The 20,213-nt window shown below is 35.7% G+C and overlaps 3 protein-coding genes across 5 annotated transcripts; 1 reads left to right on the top strand and 2 right to left on the bottom strand.

Moving 5' to 3' along the window:
- Window positions 1-1,767: 1,767 nt before the first annotated feature.
- LOC109181241 (chaperonin-like RbcX protein 2, chloroplastic) lies at window positions 1,768-4,877 on the bottom strand. Its single transcript, XM_019330994.1, has 5 exons — window positions 4,378-4,877; window positions 2,891-2,982; window positions 2,719-2,776; window positions 2,327-2,392; window positions 1,768-2,201 (listed from the first exon to the last, which is right to left on the bottom strand). Exons 1-5 carry the CDS (start codon window positions 4,657-4,659, stop codon window positions 2,073-2,075), a joined length of 627 nt encoding a protein of 208 aa, XP_019186539.1. The 5' UTR covers window positions 4,660-4,877; the 3' UTR covers window positions 1,768-2,072.
- Window positions 4,878-5,226: 349 nt separating this feature from the next.
- Window positions 5,227-12,940, bottom strand: LOC109181218 (cellulose synthase A catalytic subunit 3 [UDP-forming]-like). Of its 3 annotated transcripts, none has more exons than XM_019330977.1 (16): window positions 12,814-12,940; window positions 12,326-12,621; window positions 11,957-12,101; window positions 11,426-11,618; window positions 10,763-10,977; window positions 10,555-10,672; window positions 10,266-10,464; window positions 9,763-10,029; window positions 9,332-9,677; window positions 9,113-9,250; window positions 8,797-8,922; window positions 8,506-8,718; window positions 8,115-8,382; window positions 7,294-7,496; window positions 6,585-6,935; window positions 5,227-6,208 (listed from the first exon to the last, which is right to left on the bottom strand). In XM_019330977.1, exons 3-16 carry the CDS (start codon window positions 11,999-12,001, stop codon window positions 5,624-5,626), a joined length of 3,267 nt encoding a protein of 1,088 aa, XP_019186522.1. In that variant the 5' UTR covers window positions 12,002-12,101; window positions 12,326-12,621; window positions 12,814-12,940; the 3' UTR covers window positions 5,227-5,623. The 3 variants fall into 3 exon arrangements, with proteins under 3 accessions (XP_019186522.1, XP_019186516.1, XP_019186525.1); XM_019330971.1 differs by having other exon boundaries at window positions 12,363-12,621; XM_019330980.1 differs by lacking the exon at window positions 12,326-12,621.
- A 1,090-nt stretch (window positions 12,941-14,030) lies between these two features.
- LOC109181234 (protein FRA10AC1) lies at window positions 14,031-17,958 on the top strand. Its single transcript, XM_019330990.1, has 11 exons — window positions 14,031-14,140; window positions 14,322-14,389; window positions 15,724-15,805; window positions 16,038-16,121; window positions 16,354-16,393; window positions 16,574-16,619; window positions 16,884-16,942; window positions 17,090-17,157; window positions 17,271-17,339; window positions 17,425-17,489; window positions 17,673-17,958. Exons 1-11 carry the CDS (start codon window positions 14,085-14,087, stop codon window positions 17,762-17,764), a joined length of 729 nt encoding a protein of 242 aa, XP_019186535.1. The 5' UTR covers window positions 14,031-14,084; the 3' UTR covers window positions 17,765-17,958.
- The last annotated feature ends 2,255 nt before the right edge of the window (window positions 17,959-20,213 follow it).

Genomic DNA, 20,213 nt, shown 5'->3' with positions numbered 1-20,213 from the left:
TCTTGCTTTTTCTAGTACTTTTATTTCCAAAAGTGAAAAAAGTGAAGGGCGTAATTGAAAAACACATAACATTTACTTTAATTCCTTAAAAAACGTACAAAAAATAAATGAGACAACCAATTCGGACGGCAAAACATGAGTTCGGAGGATGTTTCTGGGAGAGTCAGGGTCAACCAAAGACTACACAAGGAAGTGAAAGGTCGCGTCAATTTTTTATCCCGGAGTCAACCATGATGTCACTGGGTCACCATGGACACCAAGGTCGGTCAACATGGTTGTTGGACGAAGATTGAGTCTCACGAAGGCGTCCTATTTGCGTGGAGATTGTTAAGAATGTAATATAAATAATTGAGTCATTGTCTAGTTTAAGACATACTTTGTCTCATTCTAACACTTCCCTTTGTAATATTCAATCATTCTATAATGAAAATACGAGATTCTTCCGCATTCATATATATTAAATCCTTAATTTTGTTATTTGTTTAATTAATTCAAACCCATGATTAATTTTCTCAATATATAAAGTATTTACACGTATTCATCCCTATACAATTCGCTAACCGCGGATTGCTAAACAACCTAAGAATTATATTGGTCAATTATCCAAAGCAATTAAGCAAACAAATAAAGATGAATCTAATTCCACATGAAAACAAGCATGATTAGCATTCGCTCACCATATCAAGTCAAAGACTAATGATGTTGTTTCCGCCTAAAGAGCAAACGTTAACTAGAAAAAGACTAAATGCTAACTTTTAGGTAATAAAAAAACATTCAAGTATTAGTAAATAAAAAAATCACAATTGATATTAATTATTTATCATATTTATCAAATACTACTTTTTTTCTTAATATATATACATAATATTCTCAACATAAATGAAAATAGTAAATAATTATTAATCATATCATGATTGTTAATTTATTACCTATATTTGCAACTATAGGTTTTTAATATACCAAAGGCGAAGCCGTAGTATTTGTCTCCCTACCAAAGACGATGGGGAAGGGATGAGTTTTTTTTTTTAACTAATATTTAAAATTGGTTAATATTTAACCAATACTAATGAAAAAAAAAAATTAGGTCAATTTTCCTTTAACATTTAAGATATGCAAATTGCATTTCAATATGTATTTCATTTCCATATGTAAATACTTTACCAGATAAATAATCAATTAATAATAAAATTAATTATTAATTATCAGACCACTCTCCCTTTTCTTGCCCATGCTGTGATGCACTTCATCTCTGTCGTCCCACACGGCCACACCACTACCATAAACAACTCACACTTATATATGTGTATATATTTATATAAAGCATTTGATATTGAATGAATCATTAATTATTAATTTTAGTTGAATATTGTGATCATTTATGATTTTTGTTGAAAATCATGTATTAAATTTAGTCTTATCAATAATTGTTTTATATTTTTATGCCTTACAGTGCAAAATTTTGTCTTCCAGTGCATATTGTTATGCCTTCTAGAACACATTTTTGTGTCTTTCAGTGCACATTGTTGTAGATGGTAGGTGGTGAATTTTTTTTAAGGAGGAGTTGATCTAAGACTAAGATTTAACCGCATGTTTTCACCGGTCTTCACTACACCAGAGCCTATATTACAAAAATTGGAGGCTCGGCCTAAACTCACAAGACCCTGCCTCTAGAGCCACTGCAGAGGTAAATCATGAGTTGTGCAGTCAGCTCACCAGTTAAACCTTAGTCTTCATGCGCGTACAGAGGATCCAATCCAAGACTACAAGTCAGGCAACAAACCACTACGCTAAGTCCCGAGTAGGAAATATTAGTTTTATTTTTATAATACAAACATCACACTAGTAACATACTCCTTATTAAATACCACCATAAGAACTCTAAATTAACCTCTAAGTCCCATATACTTCTTTGGGAGAAGAAAACATTGTTAAATTCTACCAGCAATACAAATGAGATAGCAGCATTCAGAACAGTCTATGGTAGACAGAAGACAATTTTGTTTATCAAGATGAGAAAATGAACCAATGAAGCGGAAAATCTTGGAAGGAAAGCATATATATATATATATGTCCTATGAATCCATATTTTCTGCATTTTCATCATCTTCAGATGGCCATATAACAGTTTGAAAGAGGCGCTCCCGCATCATCTCAACGTTCTCTTTGGAGATTCTTTTGTACATTTCTGCGTGATCACATCTCTACATCCCAGTAGTGGAACAAGCCAGCAGGGAAAACTGTTTAGTTTGTGAGTTTTGTGTATTGGAAAAATGACATCTGAAACGAGCCGTGCAGTTTATGTTTGAACTATAGTTATATGATATACCTTCATCCATATGCTATACAAGTGGAGACGCGTTATCATCACTCTTTCTGCAAGCTCCCGTCTTTCCTGCAAAACTCGGGAGTTACCCGAATTGTTCCATTTATGGTTCTATCATCTACTAGACAATATTTTATCAATTTCAAGAAAATATGTCTAATTTTCTTGTGACGTTTGAACGAATGCAATGAGCTCTCTTTGTGGGGGAGGATTTCGGTATAACCCAGGTTCGATTCCCAGAAGTGACGATTCCCTTTGGGCCAGCTTCTGTGCCTCTCGGAGCGAACCGGGTGGACCTGGACCGTTAAACGGACAGAGAAAGACCCGGACCACATTGTGGTTTACACCAAAAACATGGTAAGAAGATTCGGGGATTATTTGTTTCAAAATATTACCTTGAAAAGTTCCATGAGAAACCCCTTCCCGGTGTTGGGCCCTTGCGTTGCAATAAAGCTGTCAAAAGAGAGAAAATAGCAAGAATCTTACAAGAACACAGATCTCGCAATCCCTTTCTGAAAGAAAGATAATTGTAGTTTTCCCGAGTAAAAAATGCTGAAACGTACTCACTTGTAGAACCACGTGTACTGCGGGGGATTCAGCTCATACAATTGGTGAAGAACGGTTCTTACAGCTTTATATGTCATCACATTCACTATCTCCTGTACAGAATAACGAATATCATGACAAATCAAAAAAGACATCACTTGAAAACAACCACAAATTGCATGTAATCTGTTAACTAACTTCTCTGCTAATGTCTTCCGAAGTGACTTGATTTATTCCCCCGTCCATTCTTAAAGTTCTCAAATGAAAACTATAAAGACCATTTGAATTGCTTGATGAATGATGGGTTGTGTAATAAAATTACAATATAGAAAGTCCAGTCTAGCATATATGGCAGAACAATAAACTTGTGACACGAATTACCCAAGGTTGGGCGAGTGTAATTCCAACCCCGATTCTTAGTCTCTGCTCTAAAAGACAGTAAACCTTAACCAAGGCAAAGTACCAGGAAAAGTCCAGAACTTTCATATTTGCATCTAAAGGAGATGTTGAGGCTTCGTACAAAGCGGTTTCCAATAAAACATGAGACTAGCCATTGCAAAAACGCTGCACAAACATTTTCTTTGGAGACTCAACCTATCTGATCTAATCATGTGAAAACATAGAAAAGATGATCTGAGTACCTATGTTCTTATACCACTTCATGGAACTTGTTCTTAGATGAACCAATGTATTGGCCATGAATTCATATTAGACATCTTACATTAAGACATAAGTTAACTTGTCTACATCTTTTGCTGTTTCATACTCCACCTTTCTTCAATGAAATCATAACTACACCTTTATATAATTATATTGTAATAGAACACCTATCACGCTATTGATTTGGTAACCACAACTTACAAGTTCAACTCCCATAGAAGTGACCTATTGACCTTCTTGGTTTGAGTTAGAGTTAGTAAGCTATGGGCAACCTAGACCTTCTTGGTTTGAGCTGGGGGTCGCTAGAGTCACAATGTGGGCACACTCTCGGGGGAGAGTCTATTGACCCTCTTGGTTTAAACCGGTCAGGAGGCGGGATTTACTTGTTACACACTCTTGGGAGTGGTTTGAGTCAGTCAGCTATTCAGATATGGGCAACCTAGGCCTTCTTGGTTTGAGCCGGGGGGTCGCTAGTCACAATGTGGGCCGGGTTTATGTACACATTCTCAGGAGCGCCAATTGACCCTTTTAGTTTGAACTAGAGGATGCGGGATTTACCCAATACACATTCTCGGGAGTGATTTGAGTTCTATATGGGCAACCTAGGCAGGGAGGCTAGGGTCACAAAGCGAGAGCTGGGGTGTATATTCTCGGGTAGTGGTTGCTGGTTGAAGTAAGAGAATTTACACCCCTATACTAAAAGCAAATCACACCATTAATGGTTCGGACTGCTAAGTTCAAACCCTCCAAACACTGATCATAGTTCAAAAGACATGAACTTTAACAAAATGACAACAGAAAAAAAAAAAACAAAAAAAAAAACAAAAAAAAACCAAAAGTGTGCTTACCTCTTTGACATCATTAAAGGAGTCGTCCGTCTGTCCTTTGAGCTCACCAAAAACAACAAATTTCCTGACTTTCTGCCTCTTTCTGGAAACCCCATTTGCAGCCCTACTGCCCAGCTTCAACTGCCGCCTTCCCTGCAAGCTTCTCCAGAAACCCACTTCTCCTCCGCGGGCCCTGAAACAGAACCTATAAGAATCGCCGCAGTTGGGGGGGTTTATGCAGAAACGGGGGGTTGGGTGTTGGGTGTCGGCAATTGAACTTGTGGATACAATAGCTCCAACCATAATGGATTATTGCCCCGGCCGGCCCCCACGATTCTTGAAATGTCTTGGGATAAAGGAAAGGGGAGTAGCAGTAGAGTATTCTCTTCAGGATTCTGATCCTACAGAATTCAGATCAGGCTAAGAACACACCGGGGAAGAATCTTTCTGTTTGTGGATACGGCTTCTCAGATTCTGAATTTGCATGCTAATTTTGCTTTTGCTTACCTGGTTTTTTGAGGTCCACATTTTTCTTTTTCCCACCAAGCAAATGTTCATGCTTCAGCCGTTCAATTTTCCCAGTATCACACGTCAAACGTGTTGTGTACACTTGGCTGACACGCCTGTTACAACCCATTTACGTTAATTAAGGACCCTTAGAAAAATTCAAAAAAAAAACATAAATCAAACTTTAAAAAAATTATTTTTTTGGTTATATATATCACTATAACCGCCATTTTCACCATGATCTAGTAGTCTCAAAGAAAATGTCTACGTACAAGTTGAGAGTAAAATTTAAGAGTCTAAGTAGTATTTTTCAAACTGTCTTCGTCAAATATTTGAGAGTCTAAAGTAAAAGTTGAAAGTAAATTTGGAAGTAAATAGAGTATTTTCCAAATTAATCAAAAACTATGCCAACAAGTACAAATTGAACTAATTAGTAATTAGTTGAACTAAAACTACATCACTAAGAACAAATTGAGAGTGCAAGTTAATGAATAATTACAAATTACAATGAAGCAAGGTGGCACCCACCATGTATTCATTGGGACAAGAATGGAATGCCACTTGAGTTGAGTACACAGGAGGATTACAGGACAGAGGGGGGCAAAACGGCGTCATTTTGTTTTAGTATTGGAACAAGAAGCACATTCCCAGTTCTAGACATGCAAACTTCTTCACATAATGGCAATCCAACTTTCAGCAATCAGTCAGCATTGTCCACCTTTTGGTCCTTCAATCTTCGGTTTTTTTTTTTTTTTTTTTTCTAGCAGTTAATACCGCATTCCTGAACATCGGGGCCAGTAACTCGAGTCGTGAAGGGATCGATTCGCACCCATAACAAGGAGAAGATGGAGGCGAGAAGGATAGACCAGACAACGACGATGGTGGGGGTGCGGTTATGGCGTCCCATGAGACCTTTGAGGAAGGGATAGAGGTGAATGATGACCCAGAAGGCGAAGAATAGTTTACCAAAGAGAGGTCCCCATGTCTGATAACCGCTGTTGATGGCATACGAGACCCCTGCAACAACGCCTATCAAATTTATGACGAGGAGCGTCGAGGGAGGTATCAGAAGTGTTGTCCATTTGAATAAGTAGAGTTCTGCAAAGTCCCCGTCTTCATCGGACGCCTTGGATGTGACGGTGAAGTTTGTGTCAATCCCGGCAAGCACTTTAAGCAGCCCTTGGACCACAGCAAACAAGTGAGCTGAGACACCACCGATAACCCAAAACTGTTCATTCCTCCACCATTCATCAATTCCAACACCACTCCACCTCATCTCTAGTATACCGGTCGCAAAGATGGAAAGGAAAAGGGATATAAACCAGATGCTGGCAATGTTACTAATCTGCAACACACAGCATTGAGGAAACACATAATGAGAATATTTCTGTCGAATGTAACCCTAACCCTCCCTAGTAGAGTGCGTGATGGGCCAAGCCCACCTATTCGGCAATGTACACAGTTTTACATACAGATAATTGAGAATTCTGTTGCTATCCACAATGATTATGAAACAATATCTTATCCTCTATGTTCATCAAAGGAAAAGAAACCCGTTCATTCATTTTATTTTACTTTTTCATATATGCTATGTGATTCAAATTCTAGGCCATATGAATATTGAGCTGACAAGGGCAATAATATTTGTGCTGGAGGTGGGGCAGTATTAATTCTAACATGCAGTTTTCAATAATCATGAATAAAAAAAATTTAAAACGAACCTGTGGAATGATGAACTTCCCCGTAAATAGACAGACAGCTGGAAGAGTACAGTAAAGAAGAAGAGGGATTGAAGTGATTGGATATATGGTGGTGTTAACATAAGCAAATCTCTCTAGCCATTTCAACCTTCCATTATATCCATACCATATAGGGCAGTGCCTACTGAAAAGAATTTCCACAGATCCCAAAGCCCATCGAAGCACTTGGTTCAAACGATCTGAAAGATTAATAGGAGCAGAACCTTTAAAGGCTGGCCTCTTGGGCATGCAGTAAATTGATCGCCAACCACGGGCATGCATTTTGAATCCTGTAAGAATATCTTCTGTGACAGAACCATAAATCCATCCTATCTGCATACATAAAATGATGATCAAAAGAAAATGGATCAATCAGAGTGTATGTTAAGCAACCAAGCAAAAGGTAAGGTTCCAAAAGCATCGATGAAACAATAATTTCTAGTCACAAGTTTGTTAGAGTATATGTATTTTGAAAGAAAAAAAAAGTTGTGTTATAACAAAAATTTAGGACAAGCAATTTTCTATGCTCTAGAAGTTCAAATTAGAAGATTACATTTTTTACTTTTTTTATAAAAAAAAATTCACCCAAAACCCAATACACACACACACACACACACACAGTCATCACATAACATCATTTAATAAGCTTCTAGAAGAAAGGCAAAAGAGGACCCTAGTAATTTTTTCATACCTCACTTCCCCATTCTGTTTTGTCCTCGTACCCACAACTGATAACATGAATAGCCTCCTTCAGTAGAGTCTCTGGGGTAGCAGACTGAGGAACACCACCATTTTCCATAAGTGTTGATGCAACAAAAACAGTAGATTGACCAAATCTTTTCTCAAGCCTCATTTGAGACATCTGCAGTGATTTCTCATCATCAAATCCAGCTCCTGTTTTAAGGTAAAAAGGAAAATTTAGCACAAATCAGACAAGAAAGAATATCTGATATTCTGATAGTTGAAGATTCCATGTAAATTTTCCTGCCAGGATCAGAGTATCAGATATTCTTTTAAATATGCTGTTTGCTCAAGTCTGTCCACTTCTCCATTTGCAAGTTAAGAATTGGTTATCCACTATAAACTCTACAAAATATGATATTTATTCCATCTCAGGCTTTGAACTCCAGATGATAAGTTAATGTACATCTATGATTTGACTCCTCATTCATTGACAAACTTTATCTGAACTCTGAAGCAATTGGAAATGGAATGAACAATGACTTAGCTATAGAGACTGCAAAGGCAAACAGACAATGTTATGAATGTAGGGTGTGCATTCACAATATATAACAATATAGGTCCTCAGTTTTCAATTTTATGTACATATGTGCTGTGCATGCACACATATACATCCTTGCATTCAGGAAGACGATGAAAGATATAGAACATATGCATCAAAGTGCTCTTTAGAAATATATAATCATCAAAGCACAGAGTACTACTAACTTAAAAACATACAACTCTATATCAGTCCTACAACCAAGAAATAAAGATTGTAATGAGTCATACCTTCAAACCCCTCCTCAATGTCTTCCAAATTGAATACTGGCACTGTAGGATCCACATGGTTGCCATATTTCTTCTTATCTGAACCCTTCTTACTAGATTTAGAACTTTTCTTTCTTGAACCACCAAAGCAGGAAGAGAACAATCCAGGCTTCTTATTCTTCTTTGGTTTAAGAGGAGGTTCATAACCATATAATGCTGTTCTGTTGAAGACACATCCAGTACCGACGTAAACAGGTCCTTGAATGCCATCTAAACCCCTCAAGTTTATCTGTTTTCAAAGGAGACATAACAAGTATGCATGAAATTATGGCAGAGGAGTCAATGCTGTCATGCATGATGTTAAGTATAGCAGAACTAGATTGTGTAACAAGTGAGGCTCATAAAAACTTACATCAAAGAAAACAGTATTACGGTTGGCATATCGATCATTCCTATCAATACCATCAAATCTCTGTGGAAATTGAACATAGCAGACATATTTTCCAAGATTAGGATCCATCATAAAGCACATTGCTTCTCGCAACGCTTTGCTGTTGTTTATGTAGTGATCACAATCAAGATTCAACATGAATGGTCCATTGGTAAGAACTGCAGAAACACGAACCTGCAAGAGAGTTTTTAAATAAAGAGCTACAGTACACACATAAAGGAAGAAGCACCATGATAATTTCTAAATGCTTACAAGTGCATTCATAGCACCAGCTTTCTTGTGATGCTGAAATCCTGGCCGTTTCTCACGAGAAACATAGACTAACCGGGGAAGCTCATTACCCTCAGTGTCAAGCCCTCCACTTTGACCCAAGAAAACCTAATGAAGTAATTAACAAGGTTAGTTCTGAAAGAAAGTACTGCCTTTCGGATAGCTATATAACATAAAGCATATCTATTAAATATACTCAATCAACTATATCATTACAGAAAAAACAGCATAAAAACAATAGACGATTTATCAGTTTATTTTTCACATGCATTTTTAACAGCACAGAACTAGGAATTACCTGAATCATTCCCGGATGATCCCGGGTGTTGTTTCCAGGCCATGGTGTACCATCTTGCATGATCCATCCTTCTTCAGGCACTTTTTGAGCCTTTGCAACAAGGGCATTAACACGTATCTTGAACTCTTCATATTCTCTCTGTAGAAGAAGAATGTAGAGATGCATAAAGCCATGGATTTACATAAAACAGAAGACAACTCTGCTGTAAGAGAAAAGCACCTTCATAGCCCTACGATCTTTAACAAAGGATGGCTGAACTTTATCCTTCAAGTAGTCAATCTTCTGAGCAAAGTACCATTCTGGAGCTCTTGGCTCAATACTGTACTTCTTACAGAAAGGAACCCACTTCCTTGCAAATTCAGCTGTTTCTGATAAAGCTTCAAAAGTCAGCATTGCAGCACCATCATCAGACACATAGCATGAGACCTTATCAACGGGATAATCAACCGCAAGAATTGATAGGACTGTATTCGCAGTAACAAGAGGAGGCTCCTTTAGAGGGTCAACAGTACTGACAAATATATCAACAGCAGCCAATTGTGATGGCTCCCCTTCTCGATCATATCTGTCATGCAAATTGTAATTTGGGCTTTAAAATCAAGTAGAAAATACAAAGTAATTGAAGAAACTGAAAAAGAAGGATATCTTACCTAAGAGCAAGTCTATCAAGATATGTTTCACGGTTTACTGGCAGCCACTTAGGAAACTGATCCAGAATCCATGATATCGCAAACCAAATCTCACAAATGACAGATAACAACCACAGAGGATATGCATTAGTCACTGGGTTTGTAATACGATAATGCAAGAAAATGCATAGAATAACAAGCCGCAGGACAATAACCATTCTATATGGATTTATCCTGGATGATGGAATTGAAACCTTCCTTGAAAGAGGCTGCCGAGCCTCGTCATTCCTGTTCCAGAAATGGTTACAGAAGTGACGTCAATATCTGAAGCTATATTTGAGCTAGTGAAGCTAAAAATGCAGCAAATGCTAATACTATTATATTTAAAAGGGTATGATTTGAAACCAAGGAACAATTTTAATGTCTATAACAGCTGTAATCATGGCAACAATGACTCCAAACTTGATACCTACCAGAAGAAGCACACAAATTTACCAAACTTTTAGGCAGAGAAAAGAACTCACAGCAAAGAATCATCCACTAAAATGTCTGTGCTGGCATCAATATCTCCACCTCCTCTTTCAGAAGGAGGATGGCTAGTAGTCATTGGTATTACATTCTTCTCCTGTTTCATCTTCCAACCATCAACTCTTTCTTTCCATGCAACATTGCCCAGCCCAAGAGATCCAAACTCCCTCACTGGATCTACAACCCTAGTATTGGCTGCACCATCAGAATTTGAATTAAATTTCAAAAAGGGGATGATTGCATTTATATTCAGGGCAATGATATACAAGAAGTCAAGAAACTTACGTGATTGGTTTGCATCAATTGAATAAGTTAGTGGGTGAATATGCTTTGTACCAACGCCAGGACCAGGAGAAGCCATTGAAAGACGTCCAGGTGATGCTGCAGACAGTTCTCCTGAAACCTAAAGGCAAAAAAAAAAAAAGTTGAATTTATTTGCTGCTCATTACATGCAATGCAACAAATGTCAGAAGCAAGAAAATAGTAACTATACATCAGTTCCATTTGTGAGCAAAGGTATGTTGTTATGAGACACCTCCTTGTCATATTTGGGACCCTCAGTTTCTTCACGTCCAAAGGTCATATGCCAGCTCAACATACGCTCCGCAATCTTCTGCTTCTCATTATTTTCAGAAGAGTAACGAAGACCATTGGTATCATCATGAGCATCAACATCCTCCACTTCTTCATTATGAATTGCAGGACTTCCTGTAACAAACAAACAGACTGATAAGGCACATCCAAATAAAGAGAATTTAGGTCTTCATCTCATAGAATGCTAATGAAACCTTCAACAGATTACTGTAGACTGTAGCATAACTAATTAATTGATTCACAAGTAAAAATATCAAGGGAAAAAAATTGATTCACAACTAGAAGTATCAAATAAAGCAACAATAATAATATTAATTATTTAATTATCATATCACATTTGAAGTTGCTCAAGAATTTCGAAGTTCCTTAATAATATGATCAAACATCTGCATTGAGTTATTTTATTAAAATAAATCAAATCACATGAAATAACTATGCACTTACATAAACAATTATCTATTGGAATATATTTTTCTTGGTATATGCATTATCCAATTACTAGCTTCAGTAATATATGCCCTGCAGAATTTTGAATAAATACACCGAGACTAGGCAACATTACCTTTATGTCTCTTGTATCTAGTTTTGCATTGGGGACATGACTGATTCCCATCCTTCCTTTCATATTCATAGCATGGCCTGCACACAGGAAAGGCACAGACATGGCAAGCAACAAATTGCTCACCATCCACAGTTGTACCAACACCATCACCACAAATCTGGCAGACCTGATCACTGGTCTTTAAGGATTTCCCCTGCATTACCAATTACCAGTGTTTGAAAATTTTCATACCACTAATCAAGTATATGACTTATGCAAACATACAAAATTCCCATCCATAAGAGAAACCAGACTCAAGGTTATGAATATCTCCCCAAACTATGTTAGACAGGGCACTCCTACACTATAGCTACAAATTTATAGACCAATTGTTGATTATAGTTACATTATTAGGTTTTCAATACACAAATACACAATGCATTGCAAATGGTGTAGACAAAATTGCCTTCCTACAACTACAAAAGGCAAGCAACTTTCATTGTAGAACAAATAAATTAGTCCCGTGGGAAAATGTCCACATTAAATAGTAACCTTGGTATCAGCTTCAGAATCCATTGTCACGTTGTCTTGAGTCATAAAATGGAACTGCTATGTGGAGTATCAACCTTACTTGGATGTGCTACAGACCATCAAGGCCCACACTCTTGAAAACAGAATCTTTCCTCTCAGTCTTCCACTGCAAAAGCAACCAAACAGCAATTACATATCATATCATCAATTCCCATAATCATCAATAATCACATTTTCCTCAAGAAAACTCAAATTTAAAAGAAGTTGAAGTAAACAGCCAGTGAAACCCAGCAAACTAGCTCCGGCAAAGGCAAGAAGTCATTTTGCTAAAACACTTCCATTTAATTTTCTCTCCCAACACTTCTAAGAACTAAATAACGTAAAACTCACCAAATATTTTCAGTTACAACTCACTAAATTGCAGTACCTCGAGGTCCGAGCGGTTATCCCAAACCCTTCACAAAAATTATTCTCGACCCAGCTCAACTCTCCACCAAATCTTCCTTCAAATCCTTCAATTCAGTACATAAACCCACAAGATTGAACGCAATGCAGCACAAAAATCAACTCCAGCAAGAAGCAATAGATGAAATGTCACCCACAACTTCTCACTGTCTTTCACTATCTCTATCTCTGTCTCTCCCTCCTTTTCCGTGTATATATATAACTAGACAGTTCATATACAGCTGGAAATAGAAATAGAAATAGAAATAGAAATAGAAATAGAAATATAATTATATTATATCATTTTATTTTATGTAATAATATAATGAAGACAATTGAATTTTTTATTTTTATTTTTAACACATTTTTTAAAAATGTAATGTATGTGAAGGAAAGTTTGGCGTAGCAGAGGCGAAAGAGACGCGGGAGCTTACGAGTGAACGGATGAGTGAGCGAGTCAGCTGAGTCACAGACGGTTGGAATTGCCACCTCTTTCGGGGCTTTAGAGAGAGAAAGCTTTTGACTTTTTACTCTCTGTTAAAATGGCGACGGAAGTGAGAAACCAGTAACCACAGAGAAATAGGGACTGAGCTTTATCCTATGAATTTTTCTTTTTCATTTTTTTATTATATTATATATTATATATTAAAAAAATTACATTTTTAGTCCTTCAGTTATACCCGTAATACAAACTTAGTCCATGAGTTATATACGTGACCATCTTCTTCTTTTCTTTTGGTTAAACGGAGGGAAACCTTGGGCTAACAAAGCCTACACAGTGGTGACCACATGAGACGTGACGAGAATTTTCATCATATCTCTTTCGATAATATTCAACAGACCTGAAAGGGGAAGTGCATGATCATTCAAATCACTTGTTTGGAGAGCACCAATGCTGGCGAGATGATTCGCAACATTGTTATGTTCGCACCAAATAGCTTTAAACTCAACCCTTGAGAATCTTCCTCGCCACTCTTTCACTTCCTTGATGATCTCATGTAATGGCTCTCTAAACGTGTTTTGCTCATTAGTCCATTTAAACATGTTCCAAGCATCGGTTTGGACCTCAATATTTCAGATTTCTTTACTCCAAGTCCACTGGAGTCCTTTTGCGATTGCCATGGCCTCCAATTCAGCCACACACTAGGCTGTTTCGCATAATTCACCAATCTCCATTGCTGTTTTGCATAATCCTAACGAACCCTGAAACATTAATGTAGGCTAGTTTGGTCATTCAATGACTAAAATCGTCACTCCATACATAACTTAGGGGTTAAAGATAATCGCGCATGTAACTCAGAAACTAAATTTGTATCAAAGGTATAACTGAATGCCCAAAAATATAATTTTTCCTTATTAATATTATATATTATATTTTAGGCCAAAATAATTTAAAAGTCAATTTTATCATCACATCATTCAAAAATCCTCAATAACTTCTTAGTTTTCGACATGATTCGAATACCACACTACTACTAAAGCTAGACTTTAAAATGATAGATCAAACCAACTGAATTCGCTAAATAATTTTTTATTTTCTTTCCGCGTCAGAAAATTGATTTTTTGTAATTTTGTAAAATTAAGGGGTGGGTTAGTAATTTTGTAAAATTAAAGGGACAAAGAAAATAAAATATTTCATCAGGAAGATATATTTAGGGCTTTCGAAGTAGTTAGGGCTTTAGGCTTCAGGTCGAATTGGGGAAAAATGACTTCTTTTAGATCTATCAGGCAGGTTATCTACGATAGAGAAGCCAGAAAACAGTACGTCTCACTTTATACATACATTTTTATTGCTTTGCTTTTCTGTGTCTATCTATATCTATATCTATATCAGCATATATGTTTCTGATATGCATTATCTATATATGCTATTATCAAGATGAGGATGAGGATTATATATATGCTATAAAAATGTGGATGATGAATGTGTTCTGTAGTGCAGGCAGTACCAAGCTAACATACAAGGTCTCAATGCCTATGATCGCCACAAGAAATTCCTCAGTGATTATGGTTATCTTCTTTCTGTCTCTTAAATTATCTATAGGAATAGGATTTGTACTTCTAATTCCAGTTTGTTGCTGATTAGATGATTTTGTTGTTATGTTCTTGTATGGGAGTGATGAGTACTGGTGTTTGGTTAGCATTCGTTTGGACTCAAAGACAATTTTATTTTATACTGTTGGTGGTGGTGATCAACATGGAAATGAGACCACTTATTCTTTTCTAATCTTGTAATGTGAATACAGAGCAATTTTTTTTTTTGTTTTGTTTTTGTTTTTTTTTTTTTTTTTTTTGTTTTGTTTTTTTTTTTTTTTTTTTGGTTTTTTTTGGGTGCCTTGTTGGATGCCAAGGATGCATGCAAATGGTTATATTTGTTTTGTCCTGGTGTCCTACAGCATTTGGATGATTCTAAGTCCCCTTCTTTCTTATTCTTCACCATGGGAAGGAAGGCTACGATAACCCTACACATTATTTAGTATTTTAGTTTTTGTCTTAAAAATATCACCAGGGAATAGTCTTTATTTCTTTCCTAAATTTTGCTTTTTATTTTTATTTTTATTATTTTGGATAGGTTATTGGCATAAAGACAATAGCAATGAGACCAATTATTCTTTTCCAATCTTGTAATGTGAATACAGAGCATTTTTTTTTTTTTTTTGGGTGCCTTGTTGGATACCAAGGATGCATGCAGCATGCAAATGGTTATATTGTTTTGTCCTGGTGTCCTACATCATTTGGGTGATTCTAAGTCCCCTTCTTTCTTATTCTTCACTGTGGGAAGGAAGGCTACGATAACCCTACACATTATTTAGTATTTTAGTTTGTGTCTAAAAAATATCACCAGTGAATAGTCTTTATTTATTTCCTAAATTTTGCTTTATTATTATTATTATTATTATTATTATTATATTATATTTTGGATAGGTTCTTGGCATAACTAATGAGTTGATATATCCTTTATTAAGGTCAGAATGGAAAATTTTACATAGTTCAATGCAATGTGATCTTTCTATCTTGGTGTTTCAGTGAAGTACACTTATTCATTTAAGTATAATGATTGGACAGAAAGGGTACATGCAAGTAGTGAGATTTGTATTTGTTAAATCCTGATGTCCTACATCATATGAATAATGAACAGTCTCCCTCTTTAAAGTGGAAAGGGAGGCTACAATTACTCGTACATCTTAAGGACCTGTTATATTACCCTGTTGGCATTTCCTGCAGTATAATATACATGTCTTTTTTTATCTGGCCATAGTTCTCACTTCTCGTATACGTGGAATTGTGCTATTTTTCTCAAGAATGTTGGACATTCTCTTAGACAATCTTATCATCGTTTGCAGTTGCCTATTATGGGAAGGACAGATCAACACAAGAAGTTTTGCCTGTTAAAACAGATCAAGACACACTTAGAGAGGGATATCGGTATGCTCATGTTAAAGTCTATTTCCAAATTAAAAATTTGAAAAGAAAATAATTGTAGTCTCCGATCATCATTGTTCTTTTAATTTTTAATCTATATCTGAAGGAGTTTGTGACTGTAAATACTTTGTGGTTATCTAACCTAGAAGAATTTCGTTTCACCCTTAAATCTCTTTGCTCACAATCTTGGGATATTTGTTTGATCTCTAACTTGCGCTCTCTTTCTCTCATTAAGGTTTATACGAACTGAGGAAGATGATATGAATCCATCTTGGGAACAAAGGCTAGTGAAACGCTACTATGACAAGCTTTTTAAGGAGTATCCTTTTGGATATCTGTTTTAACAAAGTGTGTTAGAATAGCATCATGTTATGAAGTCATGTTTGGAAGCCACTCTATCTGCATTCATGGATTAGTGATTAGATGCCCTAGTATGCTTTTGATTATCCATGTATGTAGAAAAAAAAATTGTCTGTTTTTATTCTTCATCCAGTGTCAAGTGTTTATTCTGCATCTTTTGGTTACTGTATGATGTCTTTAACCCTTCAAAGATATTGCATAGCTGATATGACACACTACAAGAGTGGCAAGGTATATAACTATATATCCATTTCAAGGAAATTGGGACTTAAAATTTTTAGCACAATATTAATTTGTTTAATGAACACATTGACCTTTTAGTTTCCTTAGCACTTTAGTTTCTCTAGCATAATCCACTTCTGTTCCTATGAAGTTGTATGGAATTAAATGTATTGCTTTTCCATTTTTTAGATTGGTCTAAGATGGAGGACTGAAAAGGAAGTAATATCTGGGAAAGGTAAACTTCGTTATATTTTTATCTAATTTTTGTTATCTTAGTTATCAAATAAGTTGTGGACAAGTAGCTTGAGCTTGACACACCTAAACACTTAACGTCTTAACATATGATTTTTCACTGTTTTTGGTGCCTAAATTTTGCAGTTCTTTATCCCTGTTTTTATGTTTGTGCTGAATTACAATGGTTTTGACATGAGTTGTCTTAATAATTGCAGAGTCCTTTATGATTGAGTCAAAGATAGTCATTAAATTCCCTTGATTTCAGGACAGTTCATATGCGGTAATAAACATTGCAATGAAAAAGATGGTCTAGCAAGCTATGAGGTAAGTCACGTGTGCAAGTCATAAATGAACCAATTTATCACCTTCCATTATTCTCTATTATTTAACAACTTCTCTGTTCTTTTCTTGTTGAAGCTTATGTATCTAAGCACTTTATTTGGTGAAATGCCTAATAGTTTTCTCTTTCAGGTGAATTTCTGTTATGTTGAAGCAGGGGAAAACAAACAGGCCCTGGTGAAGTTGGTGACATGTGAGAGGTGATGCCCTCTGCATGCTACTTTTTCCCCATTTTTAATAATCTTATGAATTTTTTTTTATTATAGCTTCAAAGCAACTATAGCTAATCAAATTTTCCTTCATTTTGTTGCAGATGTGCTGAGAAGCTTCTCTATAAGAAGCGTAAAGAGGAGCAACTGAAAGAAAAAGAACGAAGGAAAAGGTGCTAATTTTTTCGCCACCACCACTCTATTGCCGAAAAATCCCCCACACAGAACTGACATTTTATGATTTTTAACTCTTTCCAGGGAAAGATCTGAAAGCAACGATCAGGAAGACGACGAGCATGACAGAAGGAGAGAACGAAAAAAAGGTTTGATTTTTAAACACTGTTTAGTCATTGGTTCACTTTTATTATTCGGGATGTGCATTCATTCTGCTATGCATCCATCTTCCCACCAAGACCATCAAGTTGACGCAAACCATGTCCCTTCACACAACATACAAACCTTTAAGGGTTTGCAACCTTGTTACTTGTACACTTATTCCTTTACAGGATCAAAAGCTTCAGCATCAGCCGAGGATCGCAATAAAACAGACGAGGATGATGAGAATTTTGACGAGTATCTCGAGGGAATGTTTCCTTGAAACTGTCTGCTAGTGCTGGATGAATGCATTGATGTCTCTAAATGCTCTGTATACACCACTATATATCTTGTATTATTACAACCCACATTTCCACTCAGTCAAAAGTGGTAAATGAAAATGGTAGCATATATTGTACTCCAAGATTAATCAATACCTAAATTTAAAGAAAAATGAAGCACAAGCTTTTTGGTAAAGATAGAGATAACTTTTACAGTTTTACTCTTGCTTTATTCTCTACAAATTCTTGGCAAAAATAGCCATATGATCATGCTGGCTTCATTTCTTTACCCTTTTTAAAAATAATTTGTTGAAATGGTCAAATCCAAAGGTTTACTTTATTGATTTGAGTATAAGATTGGAGTGATTGAGGTTTTGACGATTTATTTCTAGAAGAAAGAGATGGTAGTAGACCACTTCAAACGGGGCAAAGATGAAAGCTCACACTTTATTAGTTTTTTCTTTGGCATTTTTTTTTAGACGGAGAACCCGCAATCCCTATTTGAGAGTATGCATTGTGTAATAGTCTGCACAATACCCCAAGATCTTGTGCAACACACTTTGCTTATGTGTAATATGCAAATCATATAGAAGAGGTATGTTGCACTAAGAAGACTGTGTATTGCGGAATCGATTTATAGGATGTGATAAAGGAAGACCTTGTGCTATAAACTTGACCGAAAAGATATTGAAAAAATTGAACTAATGAATTTCATGTACTAAAATTATGTTATACTAACCTGGGGGATGCGGTGGTTGAGTAGAAGGGACTCATCCATCCTGAATCAAGGTGGTTTGATATATATATATATATATATATATATATATATATATATGTTATACTAAAATTTGGTGACCTATTGTCTTATATGTGACACGTTTTTTAGGTGCATTTTTTGTCTTTTCAAGTAAAAGTTAATTTCATGTTTATTTATTTGTTAAAAGTGTGCGTTAATTTCACTATTAGTTTTCAATTAATATGACAAATACTACATCTATATTTACTATTTTTATTTTGTATTGTTACATCGTTGGCTTTTATATATTTGTCATAAATTCTGTCATATATAATTTTATCATTTAATTAAAAGAATTTATGAGATATTGTGAAAAATTACATGTTAGTTATCTTTTTGTAGATAAACCTTAATAGGGTTACCTGTATTACAAATTGGATCGAAAGTATGTTGGCAATAATTGAACTCGTGATATTCTAATATTATAATCATAACTCACTCACTCAATGACTCGACCAACCATTTTCAAAGTCATTGTGTAGTCATAATCGTTAAAGATAGAATGACAAAATTTAAATTAGAAACTCAATAAAATAAAAAGATCATAACTAAATATAAATCTTGAATACTACAGATAAAATTTACTCTTTACAAAAATACTACTTTTTGAAAATATCTCACTTTTTTCCAACATTACCTCAATAATTGATAAAAAATTTCTACTCCACAATTGACAATTTTACGTTTTCTTGCAAAACGTGTAACTTATCTTTTGTCCCCTTCGTGCAGCACAACAACGTAGATAACTTCAATTTTTGTCAATAGCTCACTTCAATCTCTATTCTCCATGTTAAAGAATCTGCTCACTTTAGGTATAATTTTTACATTGTTGTTATCATGATTCGAACTTTAATTTTTTCTCTCGAATACTGTCTATTGAACCAGTTAGCTAAGCCTATACGGCCACTTCAATCTCTATTGACTACACATTATACTAACAAGCAATCTTGAGCAGGCCTAGTGCATTAATTTAGTAAATGAAAAGTCTCATTTAAAATTTACTTACAATGTGAAAGGATTTTATTTCTGTCACAAATATTTAGAATTTGGGTTAATTTTTTATACACAAAAATGTATTTTAGTGTTAAATCTTAAAACTAAATTGACGCAATTTACATTTTTATTCGCCTAATAATGGTTTCATGAAATCCTAAAATCGAGCCCGCATGGGCAGCTCAATTGGTCATAGAGGTGAAAGTTGAAAAAAATGACCAGGGGTCAAGTCTCACCAGTGACAGTGAAGGTGATGAATTCTGTGGTTCAGGCCAACTTGGGGTTAAAACTTTTGAAAAAAATGAAATCGAGAAACCCAAATTATCTTTTAAAAAAAAACAATGTTAGACCCATTGCCTATATGTCACTCTCCGCGAACATAGGGACTTGGTCGTCCTTCCTATGCATATAGTTTGCTTTTGTTTTTTGCCCACAAGAAATCTCCTTTTGGTGGTTCAAATTGTGGGCTATATGGTTTGGTATATGTCAATATTTGGGTTTAAAAGTTGTTTTAATTTGTAGTGCTCAAATTGGGAAAGAACGTAACTAAAACAACGCAAATTATGCTGTGCAACCAAATGCACCATGCGCATAGTGCATTCGGTGCAAAACGACGTCGTTTTGGTTAAAAAACGCGCGTCTCACTTAAAGAAGAAATCATG

The sequence above is a fragment of the Ipomoea nil genome, unplaced genomic scaffold (genome assembly GCF_001879475.1).
Source record: "Ipomoea nil cultivar Tokyo-kokei standard unplaced genomic scaffold, Asagao_1.1 scaffold0188, whole genome shotgun sequence".
In the NCBI taxonomy this organism is placed as follows: domain Eukaryota; kingdom Viridiplantae; phylum Streptophyta; class Magnoliopsida; order Solanales; family Convolvulaceae; genus Ipomoea; species Ipomoea nil.
This window is presented reverse-complemented; position numbering and strand designations above follow the sequence as displayed.

What these genes read in the sequence shown, in the direction of transcription:
- LOC109181241 (XM_019330994.1), bottom strand. Translation starts at nt 4,659, where the DNA reads ATGGTTGGAGCTATTGTATCCACAAGTTCAATTGCCGACACCCAACAC. An exon ending in CCTTTAATGATGTCAAAGAG is followed by an intron (nt 2,983 to 4,377) that starts GTAAGCACACTT and finishes TATTCTGTACAG; the next exon opens with GAGATAGTGAATGTGATGAC. An exon ending in TGTATAGCATATGGATGAAG is followed by an intron (nt 2,202 to 2,326) that starts GTATATCATATA and finishes ACTGGGATGTAG; the next exon opens with AGATGTGATCACGCAGAAAT.
- LOC109181218 (XM_019330977.1), bottom strand. Translation starts at nt 12,001, where the DNA reads ATGACTCAAGACAACGTGACAATGGATTCTGAAGCTGATACCAAG. An exon ending in AATTGATGCAAACCAATCAC is followed by an intron (nt 10,465 to 10,554) that starts GTAAGTTTCTTG and finishes CTGATGGTGCAG; the next exon opens with CCAATACTAGGGTTGTAGAT. An exon ending in CATTGAGGAGGGGTTTGAAG is followed by an intron (nt 7,497 to 8,114) that starts GTATGACTCATT and finishes ACCTTAAAACAG; the next exon opens with GAGCTGGATTTGATGATGAG.
- LOC109181234 (XM_019330990.1), top strand. Translation starts at nt 14,085, where the DNA reads ATGACTTCTTTTAGATCTATCAGGCAGGTTATCTACGATAGAGAAGCC. An exon ending in GGAAGTAATATCTGGGAAAG is followed by an intron (nt 16,620 to 16,883) that starts GTAAACTTCGTT and finishes CCTTGATTTCAG; the next exon opens with GACAGTTCATATGCGGTAAT. An exon ending in GAAAAAGAACGAAGGAAAAG is followed by an intron (nt 17,340 to 17,424) that starts GTGCTAATTTTT and finishes AACTCTTTCCAG; the next exon opens with GGAAAGATCTGAAAGCAACG.